Raw genomic sequence first — 23,525 nt, forward strand, 5'->3', positions numbered from 1 at the left:
GAGGAAACCTAACGTGAAAGGGTAAGTGTACACACTTAAAAACCCTTTCACGTGAGTAGTAATATCCTCTTCGAGAGACTGCACTACCACTTTTTTGTTCCCCCAGTTACAATCCTTTTTATCTGCTCGATATACCCCCCGGTTATCGAACAAATATATCTCGATACGGGCTCACATCGTCTGGGAACCGGCGAACCTTTATCGAGTTTGAAATCAGAGGTAAGAACACACGACGCCGGAACGCACTCCTCAGGCCGTGGATCCACCAGTATTTTATCGGCAGCAAATTGGGAAGAAGAGGCTTTTTTTTTAGGGAACGATTTTTGATGTCTTCACCATTGTTGGATTTAAATAAGGTGACAAAGATTTGGTGGTTTAGAAGAAGAATTTTGCAGAAAAGAATCACAAATATACGAATGAACTCAGAAGAAACGAAAAGGAATTTAAAAAATTTGGAAGATTCAAGATGTAAAAGTGATAATTGTTAAAAGAAAGGGCTATTTATAGATTAAAGCAATGGCGGTTCAATATCAGCGGTGGCCGACTACCGTCTGATACATATTAAATACCTTGGTAAGCTAAACCGACGGGACATCTATCACGTACGACATGGTCGGGCTCGATGCAAATGTCAGTGCATGTCCAATCGAGCCATTGAAAAATCATATCGTTTTTCACCATATCCTTTCCGAAAAATGAGGGGACTATCTGTATACGGTCGAAATTGATTTTGGCCTTCGTACGATATCGAAACGGGCTCCGAAGATGGTACGAACGAGCTTCAGATTTCAGGTATAGGTCAAACATCGAGTTCGAAGTCATTATCAAGCTCGGGTTCGAGTCGAACTATGATGAGATGTTGTGGTCTCGAGCTTAAGAGGCAGAGGCCAACAGATACCGAGCTCGAATCATCACCTGATCCCAAGTCGGCATCGAGCTCTAAAAATAATACCGACCGGTATCGAGGTCGATCGAGCTCGAGCTCACAGACAAAAGCCGTTGCAAACGCACTAAGGGAGAGAATCTCGGCGGAAATTAAGGAAAAACTGATTTATCATGGGTTTCTCACTATGTATTTTTAATTATATCTAAAGTATGATCTTCTACTATAAAGAGTATGACTACATTTCTGTAAAGGGACAGTTTTTATGCTCACATTGTAACTAAGACACCATACACTCCTATATTGAAGAATTATTCCTTTAAGCTTCATACATTGATTCATCTTGCTTGGTCCTAAAAATCATCTTCTTTCCAACTTTGTTTATTTTGCATTCTTTGCAATTCGTATTTGATATTTCTATTTATTCTTATGATTTGTATTAAGCTATACTACATATCTTTAGAACTACGTATAAATTCAACTCTATCCGTTTTTCGGGTAAACATATATATTCTTTGACACATAAAAGTTCAGCTCTCTTCATCCTTCTACTCCAGTTATGTATATACACATTTATGTGACTATAAATACTAATAAGAAATTAGATATATCTATGCTTCCTTGAACATGTTAGTTTGAAAGAAATACACCTATCGTGCTACTTAAAAATTTGGACCCTCAAATGGTTTATGCAGCAGTACAAGGATCAGCTGTAGAGGAACATGATATACTATATGACTCGGCATACACGTGCACTGCACATGCCGAGAAACTAATATATCTTTATGTTTATGCATTATTTTTGTTTTAGATTCTAACTATTTTACTGTTATTGTGGTAGAGTCGTTTTTCTTCTTTATTCATATTTTAGTTTATGTGTTGTTGGCATGTCTTGCTAAAATTTTGAGTCCAAGGAACATACGGCAAATAAATTGTGTCGATTGATTTCTAATTTACTCCTTTATGAGTTAAATAATCATTTCTTCGACAATAGTTTTTCCAAATATTTTGATAGAATCATTTTTCTATTCTATTCACATCTTAGTTTATGTGTCTTTAGTCTTTCTTTCTTAAATGATATGAAATATATTTTGGTATAGATATTTTACAAGTATATATATAGAATTGCACGTGCAGAGAGACTAGTATATACAAGAAAATAAAAAGTTTATTAAATGAAGATTTGTGAGTGTAAGTTGAAAATATTAAAAATAAAAAAATAAAAAAATCACTTAGATGGAGAAAGTAGTTATTATTGACCTCGATGAAAAGAAATTCGAGCAGCATGTGCGTATGGGAATCCAAAAGAAAGAGACAGAGAAAATGTAGTGACAGTTCCAACTGTGATACTGTAGCAATCAATGTGGGGCTTTGCCAATCTTACCTAAGTACCTAACTCCTAACATAGAAGTGAAGCAATTTATAATTTACACATTTATTCATACCTGATCCTGAAGCGATCATACCCCGGATGCCCAGATTAGAGTCATATGACCCCTGACCTTTAAAACTTGGACTAAATAAAAGTGCCCCGCGAAAGCAAAATGCTGTCAGATGTGATTTACAATATAGTTATGTGAGAAAATGTAAATGAGGCAAATACAAAATTTTGGAGCGAGTGGTAACCGTTGGACCAAAAATAAATAAATTTCGGTGTTGATTTTAGCATTTTGCTTGTATGGAATCACCCAAAATTCATTCGTACAACTAAGGGCGGCAAACGGGCGGATCGGGTCGAAAACGGGTAATAAAAAACGGATAATTTATCTGACTCGATCCATATTTAATACGGATATATTATCCATGATCATTTTTGGAAGAATTGCTAGTCTCCTAAACTTCAGGAACCCTCAATTTGAGATTTTACAAATATAAAAGTTAAACTCATTAGTTATCTATTTTCTAAGTGAATAATATGGTTCTTATTCATATTTGACCAATTTTTAAAAAATTTATTTTTCAACCTACTTTTTAATGGATAATACGGATAAATAACTATTTTTTAAAACTATTTTGCCACCGTTGCTTGCATAACTAACGACAACATACTGTACTAATGATTTGCCCATTTCCACCGGATTTCAAAGATATCTAATAATTGCTCTTTTTGGCACGAATAGCTCCTTAATCAATGGAATTTCAGGGAACAACTTCAAACGTGATTAGACATATGTTTCAATTTACATGGCGCTTGGGACTTCATCTGTTTTCAAAAATAGTAATACATTCAAATGAAACTTTTCTTAGCTGCACTAGATTGTTAATTAGTACAAAAATTAAATAGTCCATAATTAGAATTAAAAGATATGAAATGTTAAACTTTACACCAGTAAACTAATTACTAATTGTCTGGAATTAAATCATAAGAATGTGAACTTATATTAGCATAAAGAAAATGAAACGCTCCGTACTAAGAGAATGAGAGATTTTCAATTTTCAATTCTTAAACACGAGAACTTAATTAAGGGCGAATGAGTTCAAATTATACCATAACATTCAGAGCATATATGTTTAGGATCTAAAATTGATAAGTTCTAATTTTTAAAGTTTTTAAATTGAAGTTGTTGTACTTTTAAGATTATAACTCTATAATCTAGTACTACTCTATTTATTAAAATTATTGCATTTTCACACATATATTCATGTTCGTATAAAAAATACTGAGTTGGATGGAATATAGCTAATTAGCTAATAGCTACATTCACTGAGGCCATCTCCAACTCTCGCCTCCATTTTCTCTTCCAAAATAGAGCAAAGATATTCCAACCATTACTTTATTGTTTACTCAAAAAAAAAAAAATTCCATTTTATATTCTTCTCTCTTCTCAATATTATATTATTATATTTTATTTAAATTTTATTTTCTTATTTCTATTAAAGAAATTCTATCTTTTTTCTTTTCTAATATTTTATATTTGCACCATTCATTTTTTGAGATGATTATATATTTTTTGTACAATTATAACTTATAATAAAATTAACTTATAATTTTACATAAAAATAATAAATGCACGAAAATTAATTTATCAAAATTATACGCCAAAGTTAAGATGTAAAATTAATATTATAAAGATATTACATAAACATAATTAGGTATATATAAAGAGATAAATTAAAAGAGTTAAATAATAAAATATGCACCCCAAATTTGGAGTAACACTATTCATCCCCATTTTTGGGGCAAAAATGGGGGAGCATTGGAGTCACATTTTGGCAAAAAAGGACTGCATTTTGGAGAAATGGGGAGGGTTGGAGATGCTCTGAGGGCACCCCACACAAAAGAGAAACTTTAAAAATATGGGGAAAAGGTCTCTTGCATGGAGAGAAGAGAATCCGACGTTTTGTTTTATAATAGTGAGAACAAAACATAAAACGTGATGATGAAGTCACATTCCCACTTCAGAAAGCTTTGTCCTTTCCTTGAAGATTCCATTTTTGTTAAATACAGTCATATGACATCGACCTTTACAAACACAAGTAGAGTAGAGTAGAGTACATGTCAGAAACAATTGTATATATGATGTAATGTAATGCGGAATTAAGAAGAAGAAGTGAAAATGTCGGAACTGAGGTTTCAGGATCAGAGATTGAGTTTGATATTTGGAGGTCGTGATGTTAGCCCCGATTCTGTCATTTTCACCGCCGACTCCTCTGCTTCTCCCAGCCTTGATCGCTGCTCCTTCACTTCTCTATCTCACCATCCGCTTTCTCATGTAACAAGTTTTTCATTTTTATTGCTCTCTCTACTTTTTTGTATTAACAATGTCATTGACGATACTCATCATATAGATGTTACGCCTGAACAAAAGCAATAAATTTCCTATTCAGATCTCATCGCACGTTTCTTTATGAGTTTGAAATTTGAATCATGCAAATGTTGATCTATCTTCTATGTTTTTGTTTATATGCTTATGAATTTGATATTTATTTGATTGAAAGAGATTAAAAAGATTGAATAAGAACATAGATAACGCAGTACTAAAAAATTGTACTTATATTCTTTCTTGAGAAAATGATAAGACAATTTAGGTCTGAATGGAGAGGAACAGATTATAGAGGGTGAATTCTTTTTTTATAAGGACGTATTTATAAGATTCATATAGCCGGGCAACTAGTTTGGATTGAGGTTTAGTTGATCAATTGATATTTCATTGAAAAATGAGGAGTGAAGATATTGATTTTGGATTCTTTTATAGTAATTGGTGTTTAACTGTACTACTTCAAGGTATGTAGTTTGCCCAATTTCAAGAAATTGAAATCTTTGATCTGTACCAGCATTTGACAGGGTATGAATTTCATGAAGCTTTGGGTGGTCCACCTCCAGATCTAAGCAAAGCCATGGTACACAAGAATAGTCACCTTCGCAGGAAAGAAAAAACAAAAGGTAACTCTTGCCTGTGTATCAGCTGGCTTCCTTCAAAAGCTTTGAAAGAATTAGAGATTAGACATTTACATTTACATTCACTGTTTTCCAGTTCGAGAGGAGAAAAATCTGACCTTAGATTCAGCAAGAAAGTCATTTTCACAAGCTCTCAAAGGTAATACACAAGTATAAAGGTTTTTGAAAGAAATATTGCAATTCAGTCTGTATTTGTTTAGTCTAGCTCTTTGATATCAGATGATTTGATCGAGAAGTACATTTGTGAATTCATTTGAATAGAATGTCAAGACAGGAGGTCTAAGGCCGAGAATAAATTAGATAGGCAAAAACCAGATCTGAATAATGCTATAATTAAGGCAACACACTCTTCTCCGCGAATTGGAGTCATGAAGAAAACAATTGTTACTGCATCTGGAACTTGTATGTTTCCTAGCCCTGGGACGCCAAACTATAGGCATTACATTCAGAAAGGCTGGAGCTCAGAGCATGTGCCATTGCGTTCAGCTGCTAATCGGAGGCAACTGAATACTGCATTGCTGCCTTATAACAATGGAAGAACATTACCTTCCAAATGGGAAGATGCAGAGAGATGGATATTTAGCCCAGCGTCAGGAGATAGGGGTTCATTACAGCAGCGACAGAGGCGGCCTAAATCCAAAAGTGGACCTCTTGGTCCTGCTTACTATTCATTGTATTCTCCAATAGTGCCTGTTTTTAAGGGAGGAAATGGTGGGAATCTACTAGCCAGTTCTCCACGTTCAAGTAGAGTGATAGCTGCTGATAGTTCGGCATTTCGTTCTGGAGGCAACTTAGGTGGTGGAAACTTTCCTTCATTCGTGGAGCCGTGCATGGCAAGGTCACTCAGTGTACATGGGTGCTCTGAACTTCTCAGTCTGTCAACACTGTCGATTCCCCAAGGTATAATTGACCAATTTTGGTTGGTTTGGTGCTTGTTAAATCTCATTAGAAAGTTAAAATGTGCTCTTCAATGATCAAATGTGCCAGATGTCCTAGCACCTTGCATCAAGCTCAACATCAACTTCCTTTCCGTAGACTTGATTCTCCGAAGCACTTACTAAAATATGTGGTAGAAATATAGCTTAATCAGTCAAACAATCGTGTAATCCAGACTATATACCCCACACCATTTGCCTGTAAATCATAAAACCACAATGCATAACCCAATTGCTCTGGAGCTAGTATTCTGTCGTTTAACTTGATCAGGTTTACTATAACATAAAAGTTTTGGTCCAGAAATGTCGAAACTTGTTATGCCACTAGCATTTCCTTTTCTTTAGTTTGCAGTTTTTCTCCCTCCATCTGGTGTTTACACACATCTTTATCAATTTTATCTTGAGAACTGAGTTTAATAACTCGTAAAGAATGATAATCCCTTTTTATTGTGTTTCACTGTCACTATATTTTTATGTTTAGACGAGAGCAGTGATGATATTGAGGATGCAACCAATGGAGTGTCTAGAATTATCTCAAGGAGGGATATGGCCACGCAGATGAGCCCCGAGGAAAGTCCTTCATCTCCATTGAGACTGTCGCCCTTCTCACCCTCAACTCCCTCTGTTCTACCAATTGTAAAATTGCAGAGAGTCACTTCCTCCAAAGCAGAAGTGAGAGACGTGCCAGTTGATGAATGCGGAGCTCCGACTCCAGGAAGGGAAATCCGTTCTTCACATTGGGATGTTTCCAACACAACAAAGAGTGCTTCAAAGTAAGTGACGCTATTTCTCTTGTAAACTTGAAAAAGAAAGTTCAAAACTGTAACTCTTATGTAGAAAATACTATTCAAAAATATGAAGAGATAAATATGTAGTTCCTTCTCAACTAAATATTATAAAGAAAAGGGCAGCGCGGTGCATGAAGAATCCCGCATTCACGCAGGGTCGGGGAAGGGTCGCACCCCAAGTGGTGTGATGTTGGCAGCTTACCGTGACGCAAGCGTCATCATCTGATTCCACGGCTCGAACCCGTATCCTATAGATCACACGGAGATAACTTTACTGCTACTCTAAAATTCTCCTTCTCTCAACTAGATATTATGAGAATCTAGTCTTATAGAAGGTCTATCTCCTAGCTGCCAATTAGATGCCTTGTTTATGTTAGTTTATCAAATTACTTGTTTAAATATTTGCATACACTGGAATTCAGTCTATCTGATCCGTCAATAAGTGGTGTTTATCAAGAATATCATAAAGCTGGCCGTTCTCCAAAGACCAGAACACATTCATGTTTTTAATCTCTTTCCCTATATCTGTATGTATTCTTGCTAATTATTCTCTCCTGTAAATATAATCCAGGATTAGGAGGGAAGAAGCCAGAATTACTGCATGGGAGAACCTGCAAAAGGCAAAAGCAGAGGCAGCAATAAGGAAACTAGAGGTTGGTCTTAATTGCATACCTCCATGATGCATTTTTATATTTGGGAATTTTCTTACATTGGTTACTGCATTCACAATTCTTCAACTCTACGGTGTCCATTTAGTATATTAATAACATCTGTGTTTGAGAAGTTAAGGAAAGACAACCTAAGTTGAACTGTTAAACCATACATTGTGAAACCTACGCTTCCTATTGTGTGATAAATTTTTGAAACCTGCGCTTCCTATTGTGAGAAAAGTATTGTTTCAAAAAAGTGAAGCAGCCTTTTACCATTGGCTGGCCTAGAGAACTAGGCTAGTATAGTAATGAAGGTTTTTGGTCATTGATACTGGTGGCAGCAATGCTGCCCTCTTAACTGTGATGTGTTCTTTTATCTTAAATGTTCTTTCATCTTTAGTCTTTTGTCATTGTAGATGGACGTATAAGTTAATAGATGAGCAATGGATTCTTTAAATGATTTAAATATGTAAGGAACTAATAACATTACATGCTTTTTTTGCTTGAAGATTTGGAAAGTAAGACCAAATTTTCTATGGCATATGCAGCCAACATTTGGAGTTGGATTGCTTTAAGTTAGATCCCAAATTTTCCAAAAATGAATGCCTAACTACAACAAACTCTTCTCTCCCCTTTCTCCCCAATAAGATTAAGTCGTCAAAAGAAACCGTACAATGAAAAAGTTTCGTTATTATGTATTTGGATAAGAATGCGCTATAACCATCAGGAAATGTGTCTCTCTGTAGATGCTACTACACATAATGGGGTGTATCCTTAAGTACATGTAGAATGGGGGAACGATGTGGTTTAAATTTTGGTGGAATACCAATGAGAGAAGGATGAAAAGGGCTTGCAGTTGCACCAATAATAGAAAAAAGGATTTCTATTTGCAATTAAACTTAGTACTAACTCTCAACTGATCTTATAAGAAAAAATACTAACTCTCAAATGTAATGCAGATGAAACTGGAGAAAAAGAGATCATCATCCATGGATAAAATTATGAACAAATTTAAATCAGCACAGAGAAAGGCCCAAGAAATGAGAAGCTCAATGTCCGCTAACCAGGCAAATGAAGTTACAAAATCTTCTCAAACAGCCCTGTCTTTCCATCGGACTCGTCAACTAGGTTCTTTGAGTGGCTGCTTTACATGCCATGCGTCTTGATATTCTTGAAATCTCTGCTCTCAGCATTAGTGAGCCTCCATATCAGGTACCCTAACCGTTCTATCTTAAGCTATTTTTGGATTCAGATTATCTTGCAGAACATTAGATGGTACTGAATGGTTAGATTTGTTTTCCTTCCTGATGTATGTTGCTGCATTTTGGAAGTGAACTGTCCGGATAATCTACTTCTTGAAGATGTCAAGATCAGAGGCGAGTTGAGGATCTAAAGTCTGTGGATTTAGAACAATGGCGGACCTACATCGCGGTGTTGGATGCTCAGTGCCATTGTTTTTGGAGCCCAACACTATTTATTTATACATGAAACTAGTACTGCATAAACAGATTGCCTGAGCAATCCATCTCAGTAGCATCTCCAGATTAAGAAGATGTTGAGCACACATGATTAAAAATCTTAGGTACACCATTGGTTCGACATGAAAGTAATCTTATTATATGTAAGTATACAGTATATACCATATACATCTCCTTTTTTTTTTTTTTTTTTTTTTGTGTGTGTGTATTTATACATATATAGCTCTAAAGGGAAGCAATGGGTTTAATTGAAGAGAAAACTGTGCTAAATGCCCAAAAAAATCAAAATTATTACCCGTTTCCTACCCATTGTAAAGTTATTTCCATTTATACCCATTTTCCTAAAAATAATTACCCGACCATCTATGAAACCTCTTGTTTGTTCCTTCTAATCTGAACTTCAAACTACTTGCCAATGTGCTAAAGATGTCACATGAGAAAGGAGATTCTACTAATTTAACTCGGGTTAGCATTATTAAGTTAGATGAAACTTTGTTCTTCTACGTGTTGTTTCTTCCATTACTCTAAAAGCCGCTTGTTTTATCAACTTCTCCTTTTCTTTGTTGCTGCTATTTGCTATAATTTTTTGGATTAATTAATTTATTATCTGAATAGATCTAAAAGTTGTAATCTGAAAATTCAAAAGCTAAAGTTACATACTGATTTAAGAAGATATAAAAGAAGAGAGCTCAAAACAATGTTATTGGGGTTTGAGAAAACTTGAAGAGCACAAATGGGTTTTCGATAATTTGTTAATATTTGATTCAGTTTTGATTGAGGTTTGTTTAGAGAGTTGTTTGGAAGATTTGGGTAAAGTTGATATTTGAAGATCTATTATTAGAAAAAATCAAATTCATTATTGAAGGACTATGAAACTTGAAACTCATATAATGAGTTTGTAGTTGTTCTGATATGATTTGCTTGAGGTTTGTTTGAAATTTTGATTACGGGTTGTCGTTAAAACTTGGGACAATTTGATGAAGATTTTGCAGTAGAGTTAGTGAAATTTTGGTTGAAATTAAGTTGAACTAGCAAATGAGACGAATTTGTACTATATACCAAAATGGTATACATATATACCAGTTTGGTATATACAAGTTTATATTAATATGTGGTACACTATTTTTTGATTTTTCTCTTTATGCATGTGTATTATGTAATAGTAGTATAGTCATATATAATTGCCTGAAATTAATTGGTAGAACTGTATACCCTATTGGTATCATATGGTAGTTGGAATAAGTTTTGTTTGTTTTGGCTGCATTTTTAAGTGAATTCTATTCTGAAATGGTTTATATGATCATGTTTTGCCGTGTTGGATTTTTTTGTACCTATGGACATAGATTTTGTATATTATGTAATAGCTTTTATAGTTATATGCAGTTGTTGGAACGACCCCGTACAACTATATACCTATTAGTATAGCTATATACTATATTGGTATCATATGCTAGTTGAATCCTTTTTTGGTTGTATTAGCTGCATTTAATTGGTACACTATTTGATTTTCTTTTAATAATAGTAATATAGTATAATACAATACCTTGAAATACTTTATTATATTAATATGTGGTACACTATTTTTTATTTTTCTCTATATGCATATGTGTTATGTAATAGTAGTATAGTCATATAGTTGCCGAGAATTAACAAGTAAAATTGTATACCATATTGGTATAGTTATATGCCATATTGGTATCATATGGTAGTTTGAATATTTTTTGGTTGTTTTAGCTATATTTTAAGTGAATTCTATTCTGAAATTATTTATATGAACATGATTTGCAGTGCTGGAATTATTTTGTGCTGATGGACATAGATTATGTAATAATTTTTTATAGTTATAGGCAATTGTTGGAACGACCCCATACAACTATATACCCTGTTAGTATACGCAATGAGCAAGTTGCTTTGCGAATATTTAGCTTGCAATGTGAGCATATAATTTTCTCACACTTTTATTGCATCCTTTAATGTTTTGGTACTGTAGTATAGTCGCAGATAGTTGTAGCAATATTCTAGAGCAATCATATACTCTATTGGTATATATGTATATCATATTGGTATCATATGGTACTAGAAGTCTTTTTTGCTACTTATATTTTTATTGTATTTTTAAATATTTTATTATCATTTGTATTCTAACTAGTATATATGGAGATTTGATGGCCGTAGATTATGTTTTCTTGCTCCATAACTGGTTGTATTACTGCTAATGGTAGAGTGTGTATTGATATTTGTAGGGGAGAAGATCAAGGTTTGCATGGCAATCACGTGGATTTAGAAAAGGAACAAGAAATAAAGAAAAAAATTAAGAGGGAGTCAAATTTGAGTGTGAAATAAGTTATGGTAAAAATAACAATAATACGATTTGGACAAAAATAAATGAATAAAAGAGAAAAAATAAGAAGAAAACGAGAAAAAGAAAAGGAGAAAAGAAAGAAAAAAGGAAAAAAGAAAAGAAGCATAGAAACAAAAAAGAATTGGAGAAAAAAGAGAAAATTCCCCACAAAAACTACTATGAGTAGGAAATGTAATTAGTTTGATAAGTAGAAAAATAAATAGGTAGGTAAGGGTAAATAATTTTTTTTGTGTGAGTAACTGTGTCATTCACCCTTAATTGAACCCAAAGAACCCACTTTGGGGTATCCTCTAGCCAAAGTATGCATTTTGGAAATCATGTACATGTCTCTATTTTTAAATTTCTCTATTGGGCAGAAACATGAACATAATATGGTCCAATTGAGGTTGAGGTTTCCCTACAATGCAACTCAGATTTCATTTTGATTCTCATTGCTTTGAAAGATTTTGTAATTCTTGGATGAATCTATATAAAGAATTGGCAAGAATTCTGTGATTAACAAAGCTATGCCACCTTTTTTTTCCGTAACCGTGATTTCCGGGTATAATAACGAACTTTTTGCTATGCTAGTGTATTACCTGCATGTATATTTTTTTGATTTTTTTGTTGTATAAAAGTGATTGATATGCCGTTAACGACAAACTACCAGATTTATTTTTGCTAACGCGAACGTGGGCATGTGGGACTTGGGAGGTCTCAAATCTTGGAATTCAAAGGTTTTCCAATTAGAGGGAGAATCTTAATTAGAACAAACACTAAAGACATTATGGGAGAATCTTAATTAGAACAAACACTCAAGACATTACTTTGGCAAGAGCATAAAGGAGAGAATTGGGACTTGGGAGCATGAAATGGTTGAAGTGTGGCTAGAACAACAAGCTGATAAGAAACCATGATTAAGTCTTATTGTAAAACTAACTAGTGTAGCTAGTTAACTGAGGTTGTTAAATGTATACAAATATTTTTGTACAAAATAGAAAGAGGTGCAGTTCATTTTCAACATCAATAAAACAGTTCTTCTTCTTCAAGCTAAATGTTCCCTGCGCTCTTTGCTCCAACTTCTGCATCCATGGAAGCTAACATGGTATCATAGCCATCAATATTTGTCTAAATTGACTCGCGATTTACTTCTCTACTTCTGAATTGCTTCAATTCTGCAACTGAATGCTGAATTGTCTTAGAGTAATCTCAATCGAAGCTTGGGTTTGTGATTCTAGAAGTTGCCGTCAACAATGGCGATTGGAGTGAAGAAAATAATATGATTCCATTCACAATTGCTACACTATCAGCTAATGGCAATTATGCTTCAGCTACACAGGTTTTTCCCTCGATTGATCATAATCTTCCATTGTATCTACAACCTACAGACACACTAGGTAGTTCTCTAGTCTCTATTCAATTGATTGGATCTGATAACTATGCCTTGTGGAGTCGTGCTATGAGAATTATTTTTTTAGGCAAGAGCAAATTACATTTTTTTTATGGTCGATTCCCTAAATCTAAATTCAAACCGAAACTTCATGATTTGTGGGAAAAGGTGAATGTAGTTGCCTTATCTTGGATCATGAAAGTTGTAAGACCAGGACTGCTCAATAGTGTACTGTATGCATCTAGTGCTCATAAAGTTTGGGAATCTAAAGGAGAGATTTGACAAAGTGAATGATTCTAGAATATTATTCCTTCACAGAGAAATGCGCACTCTAACTCAAGGGACTATGACTACAACAGATTATTTCTCAAAGTTGAAAGATCTTTCGGATGAGTTTGATGCTCTCATGCCTTGTCCATGTTGTCCATGCCTGAGTCAATGTTGTCCATGCCTGAGTCAAAGAAGTATTCTCAACAGTTTGAATCTCAAAGACTTCTGCAGTTTTTCACTGGTATAAATGAGTCCTATTCTCAGTCAAGAAGTCAAATTATGATGATGTCTTGATGGTAGGCTATAATCTTGTATTTTAGTCGCTTATTATATTCCAATTTACTGCACTTTAATTGAGTTTGAGCATTAATTACTAGTATTTTGTACTAATTATGTGTTTTATGCCTTGTAGGAGTGATTTCGAGCTATGTAGATGTTATGGAACTAATTGGAGCTAATTGGAGTTTTGAAGTATGAGTAAAAGCCCAAAAGAATTGGCTGAAATCGTGTTCGGGGGTCGAGGATCACTTCTGGGCGTCAAAATTCAAGGAAGAAATAATCTACTAAAAATATCACTAATGCTACGCAATCTGCTACGCATAGTGCGACGCATGAAAAATAATAAGTTTGCAAGTTTTCCTATTTCGACTAGGAAAAAGGAATTTGGTCTAGGCCCGATCCTACTTGGTATAAATACATTGAAAAACGGTATTTTCTGAACTTTTGATACATCTAAGACCTAAGGAGGTTAGAGATAAGGTGGAGAAGCTAAAGCACAAGGGATTCATCATTTAATCCTGACTCAAGACAAGAGTTTGGATCATTTAATGCTTTTCTTTATATTTGTGATGAATTACTCCATATCTGTGGAGTAGTTCTCTTTAGGGATTGATGGATTTGATGTTTTGATGATTGTTTGTGGATATTAACTCTAGTTTTCATGTATTGAATTATTTTGGGTGATTTTATTATTGCATCTATATTCACATGTTCATGTAATCGAGAGAGGCATAACTTGTGATGTTTTTGCATCATCATGTTGGTTGAATTCATTGATTCTTCTTAGTAATCGAAAGATGCTAGTTGAATTATTGTTTAGACCTAGTTAGGAGGATAATCGAAAGAGGTTCTCCTAAAAATCAGTCCACTACGAATTCGTGCATATCTTCACCGATCATAAATTGATTCATATTGTGAGGTTGAGACTTAATCGAGAGAGGAGTTTCTACTAAACGTTTGAACTAATAATTGAGTGAATTCGAGAGACTCACTTGAACATTAGAAGTGAACTAATGAGAATTAAATCCCAAACAATTATCTTGCTCCTATCCAATCAATCCCTATTTTCTTCCATTGATATCTTCTTTGCTTACTTTTGTTTCGATTGTCAATCGTCAATTAGCTTTAGATTCTTAGTTAATTTTAGTTTTTAATCACATAATTCTCAACTGTTGATCATATTGGATAGCAACCAAGCTATAAACTACGAAAATATTGTTTAACTCCAATCCCTGTGGATACGATAATTTTTTATACTATCTTTGACTAGCGAGCATATTTAGGTGTGTGTTTTGAGCTCGTCAAATTTTGGCACCGTTGCCGGGGATTGGCAATTAATAGTGTTTGAAATAGTTTGTAGTGCTAATTCAGGAATTTTTCTTTTTCTTTTTATTTTATTTTTCCCTTTTTATGTTTGGGTGTTCTTTGACTGTGCGCGGGCTATAGGTTAGATTGGTGCATGACTCGATCTTCTGGGAAGGAATTGCAACCAAACGAACCAGAAATCGAGAGACATTTACGACAGTTGAGGAGGGAAAGAAATCTTTCTGAGAATATAGAAACGGTTGGGCAATCCTCAACCAAAGAAAAGGTGGCGGGAGATGATGATAATGTTAATTTGGCTGCGAGAGAGGCATCCCAACTCAGAGAGAAAGCTGCAATAGATGCTGAAGAAGCAGCACTCAGAGATGCACATATTGCGTATGAAGAGGAGAGAGCTCGAAAAATGGCTCAGAATCAGCCCGTGGGTGCAGACCAGTTTGGAAACATAGCCCCAAGCCAAGGGAGATCACTTTGTGATTATGTTAGACCGGTCTACAACCAAGGTGTATCTAGTGTGAGACCACCTTCAGTTGCAGCCAATAATTTTGAGTTGAAGCAAGGGTTGCTCCAAACCCTCCAAAATAGTTGTGTCTTCAGAGGAAAGATGAACGAAGATCCAAACAATCATCTGATGGACTTCGAGAAGATTATGAACACCTTTCAATATAATGGCGTGTCACAAGATTATCTAAGGGCATTCCCCTTCACACTAAAAGATGATGCAAAACACTGGCTTCGAAGCTTGCCCCAGGGATCGATTAGAACATGGGAGGATATGACCAGAAAATTTCTTGCTAAATATTTCTCCTCAGCTAAAACGGGCAAGTTTAGAAGAGAAATCCACAACTTCTGCCAGAATGAGACTGAAATTGTGTTTGAATTCTGGGAGAGACTTAAGGAGATAGTCAGAAAGTGTCAACATAGTGGAATAGAACTCTGGATGCAACTCCAGGATTTTTGGGATGGATTGACACCAACTTCACGTAGAACATTGAGCAATGCAACTGGAGGTCCATTGATGAAGAAGACTCCAGAGGAGATAGTCACTATTCTAAATGAGTTGCCTGAAGATGCAAATCAATGGCCGCCTGAAGTTGCTGAAAGAAGAAGAATAACTGGAGTTCACCAGGTTGATACTAACACATCGGTGCAGGTACAACTTAATGCCATGGCAAAGGAAATAAGGAAGCTAACCTTAGCTTCAATACATAATGAGCCTCATGCAGCATGTGACATATGTGGAAGAGGACACCCTACTCATGAGTGTCAAGCCTCGATCGAGGAAGTTAATATTATTGGTAATTAGAACTTCAATGCAATGGGTCAGAAGCATCCTGATTTTTCATAGAGTTCACCTGGGGGTACATCAAATTCATGGAAACAAAATAACTCCAGATTTCAAGGAGCTCCTGGTTTCGTGAATCAGCAGAGGCCGCAGTTTCAGCCTCAACAGCAAATTCAGTCTAGGTTAGAAGATCTGATGAAGTCATTCATTGTCAAGACAGATGAAAGATTAGATGCTCATGGTGCAGCTATTAAAGAACATGGTACTGGTTTGCGATGTTTGGAGAGACAAGTGGGACAAATTATAACTATATTATCCGAGAGAACTCTGCCAGCTGATACTGAAAAGAATCCCAAAGAAACGGTAAATGATGTGACCTTGAGAAGCGGACAAGTGTTGAAAGATCCCACTCCAATTCACAAAGAAGTTGTGCCTATAAAAGAAAGTGGGTATGAGCTAAAAATTGAAGATGATGATAAAAAGACTGAGAAGAAGAAAAGCAAGAAGGGAGTTGAGAAAAATAAAAAGGATGAAACTTCAAGAAGGGAGGAATCCAATGAAGAGAGTATGCACATGCCTGCTTTACCTTTTCTCCAAAAGCTCTATAGAGAAAATCTAGATAAACAGTTTGAGAGATTTCTAGATATGCTGCGACAGGTTAATGTAAATTTGCTATTCACAAAAGTTCTCTCACAAATGCCAGCTTATGTAAAGTTCTTCAAGGAGATCCTTACAAAGAAGAGGAATATAGAAGAGACCTCAGTGGTAAAACTTACAGAGCATTGCAGTGCAATATTGCAAAACAAACTCTCACAAAAGTGTGGAGATCCAGGGAGTTTTACGATACCTTGATCTTTATGCACTCTTAACTTTGATAAATCTTTATGTGACTCTGGTGCCTCAATTAATCTAATGCCATTGTCTATTTACAGGATACTGGAGAAGGAGATTTGAGAGATAAGGTCGGTGCCAATATCTTTGCAGTTGGCAGACCAAACGACTATAAAACCCGAGGGGATAGTAGAAGATGTTTTGGTACGGGTGGATAAGTTTGTATTTCCTGTAGATTTCATAGTGGTGAATATGGAGGAGAACAAATAGGTCCCCCTCATCCTAGGAAGATCATTTTTACCAACAGATAGAGCTATACTTGATATACATGATAGAAAACTCATGCTTAGAGTGGGTGAGAAAACTATGACTTTTGAGATGAATGTAGCAACTGGAGTGAAAAAGGAGAAGCCAATTGCAAGTGTTGAGTTGAAGATGAAGAGTTCAAAAGAGAAGGCTCCAGTGATTGAGAAAGATAAGTGTGGGGTATACCCCAAGAAGGCTGAGAAGAAGTTGTCTGCGTGGATGTGTGCACTAGTTCGGGCGCGTGGAATGGAGCCCGATTTCGACTCAGACCCCGACTGAAAATTCAGGGAAGTTTCCTTTACCTTATAGTTTTTAATTGTGTGTCATGGGGACATGCCACAACTTAAGGGTTCAACCACAATTGAGAGATTGATTAACCCAATTAAAGGGTTCAACCAAGAGATAGTAATAACCCGACTTGAGCTCTTATCAACTGTTTTGAGTGATACCCATTTGGTCTTGAGAAAGCCAAATTTGGCAAAATCACTCTCTGACCGAGAGGTATTTAGTGGGTAATTTAGAGTTGAGAGCTATAATACACCCCAATCAACAAAACAAGCATTAAAGTCTTTATCCCATTAGGCAAACAACGAGGTCGTGGTCACAACCCTAGGCTTTTTATCCATTTCGAAAAACCTTAAAAACAGTTATCTCTAGTATTCTTTCTTTATTTTGCAACCATTAAATTAACATTAGAAATAGAAAATAAAATCCTTGTTGTGGAAGTATAATCTAGATAATTCAATTGCTCATTTGAAATATATACCCCTAACTTCCATCCTAACTCCCTATGGATTCGACCCCGACTCTTAGTTGGGTTTCTATTATTGCATACGACCATTTCATATCTCGTTTGAGGTGTGCTTTGGACGTGATCATAACTCAAATCAATTTAAGAATCCTTATAGTTTTAATTTTCATGCAATACTGCCAAAAAACACCCAAGGCCTCGGGTCCTAACCAGGGGCGGCTCAAGCACATGAGGCCTTTTAAAAGGAAGTTATAAGATATATTTTTATTTTAAATCTAATCTTCTAACTTTTTGAGATATAAAATTGTTAATAATCTTTTTTATAATTAATTTTTTCTAATAATTCTTTTTCAATTGATATTATAGACAACTCATTTAGTATTTCTTGAGATATTGTTGATTTTAGATAAGATATTATAGAGCAATAGAGGTATAGAACTATTGAAAGCTTAAAAGTATTTGAATACTTAAAGTAATAAAATCTTACAGAAAGAATGTGAGTAAGAATAATAAAGAGAAAGATAAAAAAATATGTAGGAATTTATGAAATATGAAGAGATTGGAAAAAAGAAAGATTGACTAGAACAAATTAAGAAATGGAGAGTAAATATTTTATACGTTATCTAATGAAGGAGTAAAAAGTAAAATATTGGAACGTTAGAAAACTATTCATCTACCAATTTTTAAGTAAGTCAAATTACTACTTTATTTATGTATATAAAGAGCTTTCTTTCCTTTTATATTAAAAACTATACTTATGTATTAAAAGAACTAAATATTATTTTTAAAATACCTATAAAACTATTATTTTTTAAAAATGGAGCCCCCCAAATTTGGAGGCCTAAGGTATAAGCCTTACCTCTTATAACATTAGAGCCGGCCTTGGTCCTAATCCGAACATACGTACAAGTCTAATAGTTATATAAAATTTTACATTTAAAAGCTTTGATAAGTTGATTTGTTCACTTGATTTATTTTCATCATGTCTTTATTATGTTTGTTATATATCACCCTTTCCCATCATGAGTGATTTGGCTATGACGTGTACTGAGTATTCCATACTAAAATCAAACATCCAGTTATGAAGCCAGGTTTAACAATTGGTCAGAGTAGAATGGTCCGCGTGCAAACTAGAATTCCTTCGCATATTTGGTGAACCTACTTTGTGATCACGAGAACCACGCTTTTATATTCCATTTCTTGTATACAGTGCGGACTAGACCTATAACCTTATTGTTTACCCTTAAAATTAGATAACAATTAAACTTATAATATGGTTCTAAGGACACGTGATTTCACCTAACACCAATTGATAAATATGAGAATGAGTAATAGAAATTAACAATAAAGTAAAGCAAACCAGTGTTAGAATGAAACTCAGCCCTCGAGTTTGGACACTCTCGAACTGGTTGATGCAAGAACTATGAACGTATAGCAAGCTAATGAACAATGGTGCGAACGAAAAAGAGAATTATATTGCTTTTTGTGTCTGTCCACAGTGTGTTACAAATGATTAGAAACCCCCTTTATATAGTAGAGAAATTCCACTTATGGTATAATCCTAATTACAGAAGGAAACCCCATGATTAGCTAATTAAACATTTTTGATTTGATCCGTTCCGAGATTTACGCCATGATCCTCGACCAGTCACCGAGACTTACGCCATGATCCTCGACCAACCACGGGTATCTCGCCTTTCTGTTATTATGCTATCTTCGATCTTGCTCGATGTCTGTCTCATATGGCTTTGATTGCTACTAGCCTCGATCTCGACAGGTACCTCGGTTCTGAACTCGGTACCTTATCCTCGTGATATGGCCTATTCCGTTATGAGGCCGTCCGTCGATGCAAACTGCTGGCCGGCGACAAAACACCGGCGGAGCCACGCTCTGAGGAGTGTATTCCCGGGGTGTGTGTCATCACTTCCAAATTTAAGACCGATAAAGCCTCATCGATTCCCGGTCGATGCGAGCCAGTGTCGAGGTATATATGCTCGATAACTGAGGGATACCTTAAGCAGGTAAAGAAAGATTGCAGTTGGGAGGGCAAAGAGGTGGTGATCCCGACCCCAGGAGAGGACATCACCACCCATGTGGAAGGGTTTTTAAGTGTTTACAATCACCCTTTCACGTTGGTCCCCCTCGACCCCGTCATCGTTGATTTTTGCCGTCAGTATCAAATAACCCTAGGCCAAATCCATCCTTCCTTGGGGCGAATTATTATTCTGCTCTGATTCTTCATGAGCAAAGTCGAGGGGATGCCTTTCATCCTCGACCACCTCATCAGGTTATATAGCCCCCCGCCTCTATCGAGACGGGTTAATAAAACTCCAACGCTGGGCTACCAGAGTGTTGTTCTCGAGCATAGACGAGGACAAGGACCGAGGCTGGATGGGCTGGTTCGTTCAAGTGAGGACTTCCGACCTAATCCCGGTCGAGAATATACCATTTTCCGATAGTGGAATATGAAGCGTAAGTACAATCCCACTGTTAGCTCCTATTTATTGTTTTGCTCCTTTGCTTCTTCTCATTGATATCCCTTCCCTGATGTAGCGGTCGCTTGGATGCCCGATGCAATTCCTAACCTTAGTAGCTGGGTTCGAGACCTGGCCGTGACCTCTTCGTATGCCGAGCGCTCATGGCGCGATTTATCGAAGGGCCGGTGGGAGGCCAAAACTCATGGTAAGCCCCTTTTTCCACGTCTTTGATGATTTTATTACAGCATTAATTACTTAATTTCCTTTTATATAGGCCTTGACAAAGATGCTGTTATGAGGCCCCTATCTGGTGAGGAGGAGACTTCGGTCCCGGCATCGAAACCGGCGAAGGACAAAAAGAGGAAAAAGATCTCAACCTCCTAAGAAGAAGGCGGCTCGTAAGCCGAGGAAGAACGTCATCCTCCTGACCGAAGACTCTATTCGGTGTCTAAGGGATGAAGATGAAGAAGAGGAAAAAAATGACTCCGGGCTGGTGGACTGAGTGGGAATGAGCATCGAGGCCCCAAAAGCGACTAAATCGGTGAAGACTGTAGAGACTCCGTCTCGAGATAAGGGGGTCTCGGGAAGAGATTCGGGTGAAGTCCCCGAGTCATTGAGGATTGAAGATGCCTCGCACCATAATGAGCCAGCGGTGGGTACAGCTGTAGGGGCTGGTCTTGAGGCCCCTCGAGATGGAGAGAACGCCCCAAGTGATCCACTTAGGGCAGTAGAAATTGGAGGCTCACCACTACTCCCCCCGTTTTCCGAGGAGATGATTCAAGAAGATCGGGCCTTGAAGACCCTCTCCATTGAAGGAGCCCATGGAAGGGAGGATCCTTTCCGTGATTACTTTACTGGGGTCGAAGATGCTACCGGCCTGAGCGACTTGGAGGTCTCTAGGAAGGACTCGGGGGAGGCATCAAGCCTTTTCAACGAAGCGTAGCAAGCTCTGAATCGGGTAAGCCTTAACTTCGTTTGTTGGTATTACCCTTGTGTTTATTTTTCTCTTCCTATCTAACTTCTTTTCTTCTTTCTGCATAGGCCTCAACGCTTCATTGGGAAGCATTTTCTCGGTCTAGAGCTGAGCTGAGTCGGTATGAGGCCGCCCTCTGAGGGCTCACGAAAGAGAGAAATGCCCTTAGTCTATGGGCAAAAAGAAGAGGAGACCAAGGACCTCCGAGCCGAGTTGGCCAAGGCTCACTAAGATCATACCGACCTGATCGAGTAGGTAATGAAAATCTTAAAAGCTCATGGGCTCGATTCGGGAACGGTGACTGACATTTCGATCTCACAGCTACAACAGAAGGTCGAGAGGATCGAGCAGCTATGCGAGGAGGTCAATATGATGAAGGCGTAGACCTTGGAGTGGAAAGAAGGTATGGACCACTTTGCTGCAAAAAAATAGACTGCTTTATTCCAATTGTCATCGGCCGAAATTTAGCTTCGAGGCATGAAGGAGAAAAGCTCAATTCAAGCAAAGAAAATAGAGGAGCTCGAGGCTCGGTTGGCTTCCGAACTCGCAAAGGCCAACTGTGAAGCCGAAAAGGCAAAGGCCGAGGCAGAGGCGATCGTGGTCGTATACCGGGCCGATGCTGAAGCCTCTCAAGTCCAAGCGAGATAGGCAGCTGAGACCGCTCAAATTCGAGCATATTGGGTTGTTGAACTCGCAAAATGCCAATATCGGAGGGAAACCCTCGAGAAGATCCACGCTCGAGGTTTCGATCTTACCAACGAGATAGTAAAGGCTAGAGAGCATGAAGCTAAAGCTGGAGTACTGGCCTCTTCCGATGACGATGATGATGATGGCGGCAAGAGCGAGTCCGAGAATGGGGAGGACCTCGATGGAGAAGAATCTGCCCCCGGAGAAAATGAGGAACCTTAGGATTTTTCACTTTTGATCTTTTGTATAGGATCCTGATCGGACCTTGTAAATATTCTCATATATATAAAGATCTCTTTCCTTTCCGACTTGTCTTTATTTCATTTTCTGCCTTGTGAAAACTTTGTTTCATTTATGCATTATGAAAATTTTGTTCATAAGTTTGAGGCTTAGGCAATTTGATCGAAGCCGGACTAGTTTAGTTTTTATAATCGAGTGAGTACTTGCTCGAACTCGGAATAGGGTGACCCTTAGGTTTTAATTAAGTGAGGATAATTTCTCGAGCTCAAAAATAAACTGGCCCTTTAGGCTCTTGAATTAGGCCGATACGACAATAGTAAAAAGAATGGCTTTCTCCCCTTTTCAGATTTTATTGTTTAATCATATAAAATCTGTTGTGTCTTAGCATGAAATAAGAGATTTTCTCGAGAGTTTGAATGGTTCCGTACCCATTAGGGTTTTCAAGGGTCGATATTATCGAGACTCTTTATTTCGTAATGCCTTAGCATAAAATAAAGAATTTATTCTAGAGTTCGAACGACTTTGTACCCATTAGGGTTTTCGAGGGTCGATATTGTCGATACCCTTAGTAATTCAGCCGAGGGTAGCCTTTTTAACCGGTTTATGAAAATATTCTAAGGCTTGTTTTATAACGATAATCGGACGTCTCCGAACCGTGTTGATTTGGCCGTAGCCTTTAGTTTGGGATTTGTCCATTAGGCTTGTTTCCCTGCTATACTTCGAACTCGTTCGAAGTGTCAGTCCCCGAGTGGGGTGGCCGTGGCCTATAAAATTGAGGATTGCCTTTTTAAGGTCTTATGATTTCGAGGTTTAGTAATTCGATCATGTCAATTTTTTGGATGGCAGTCCCTGAGTATAGGGTAAATTGTTTGAACTTCAGTTGTTATAGGCCCTTAAGCCAGTTGCCACAATAGATCATAAGCATGAAATTATAAAGTATAAATTTTTCGAAGGCATGCAACATCTGGTAAGGAAAAATACTTCTTTCAATAGATTATACATGCGTACATGTTTTTCCATTAGGGCTCGAGTAATCTACATGGACACAGTTTATTTGACCGTTTGGTCCTCTACAAAATTTACCTATCGAGACCCTGTCGACACGAAGTATTTTCCTTGTAACTATCCGAGGGTGATGCCCCCCAGTATTCGAGGTTGATTGTAAAGGAGCCTCAGATACTATTGAATTGTTCTAAGTTAGCACGAACAATGGTTGCCTCGTTAAAAACCTTGCCGGAA

At 36.8% G+C, this 23,525-nt stretch overlaps 1 protein-coding gene across 2 annotated transcripts; it reads left to right on the forward strand.

Moving 5' to 3' along the window:
- The first annotated feature begins 4,200 nt into the window (after positions 1–4,200).
- Positions 4,201–9,299, forward strand: LOC107771935 (uncharacterized). 2 transcript variants are annotated; one of them, XM_016591398.2, is made up of 8 exons: positions 4,201–4,596; positions 5,159–5,267; positions 5,359–5,421; positions 5,544–6,182; positions 6,699–6,990; positions 7,577–7,658; positions 8,615–8,867; positions 8,946–9,299. In XM_016591398.2, the coding sequence occupies exons 1-7, from the start codon at positions 4,441–4,443 to the stop codon at positions 8,819–8,821; spliced, it is 1,548 nt and encodes a 515-aa protein (XP_016446884.2). In that variant the 5' UTR covers positions 4,201–4,440; the 3' UTR covers positions 8,822–8,867; positions 8,946–9,299. The 2 variants fall into 2 exon arrangements, with proteins under 2 accessions (XP_016446884.2, XP_016446883.2); XM_016591397.2 differs by having other exon boundaries at positions 4,203–4,596; positions 8,987–9,299.
- Positions 9,300–23,525: the final 14,226 nt, after the last annotated feature.

The sequence above is a fragment of the Nicotiana tabacum genome, chromosome 9, assembly GCF_000715075.1.
Source record: "Nicotiana tabacum cultivar K326 chromosome 9, ASM71507v2, whole genome shotgun sequence".
Taxonomy (NCBI): domain Eukaryota; kingdom Viridiplantae; phylum Streptophyta; class Magnoliopsida; order Solanales; family Solanaceae; genus Nicotiana; species Nicotiana tabacum.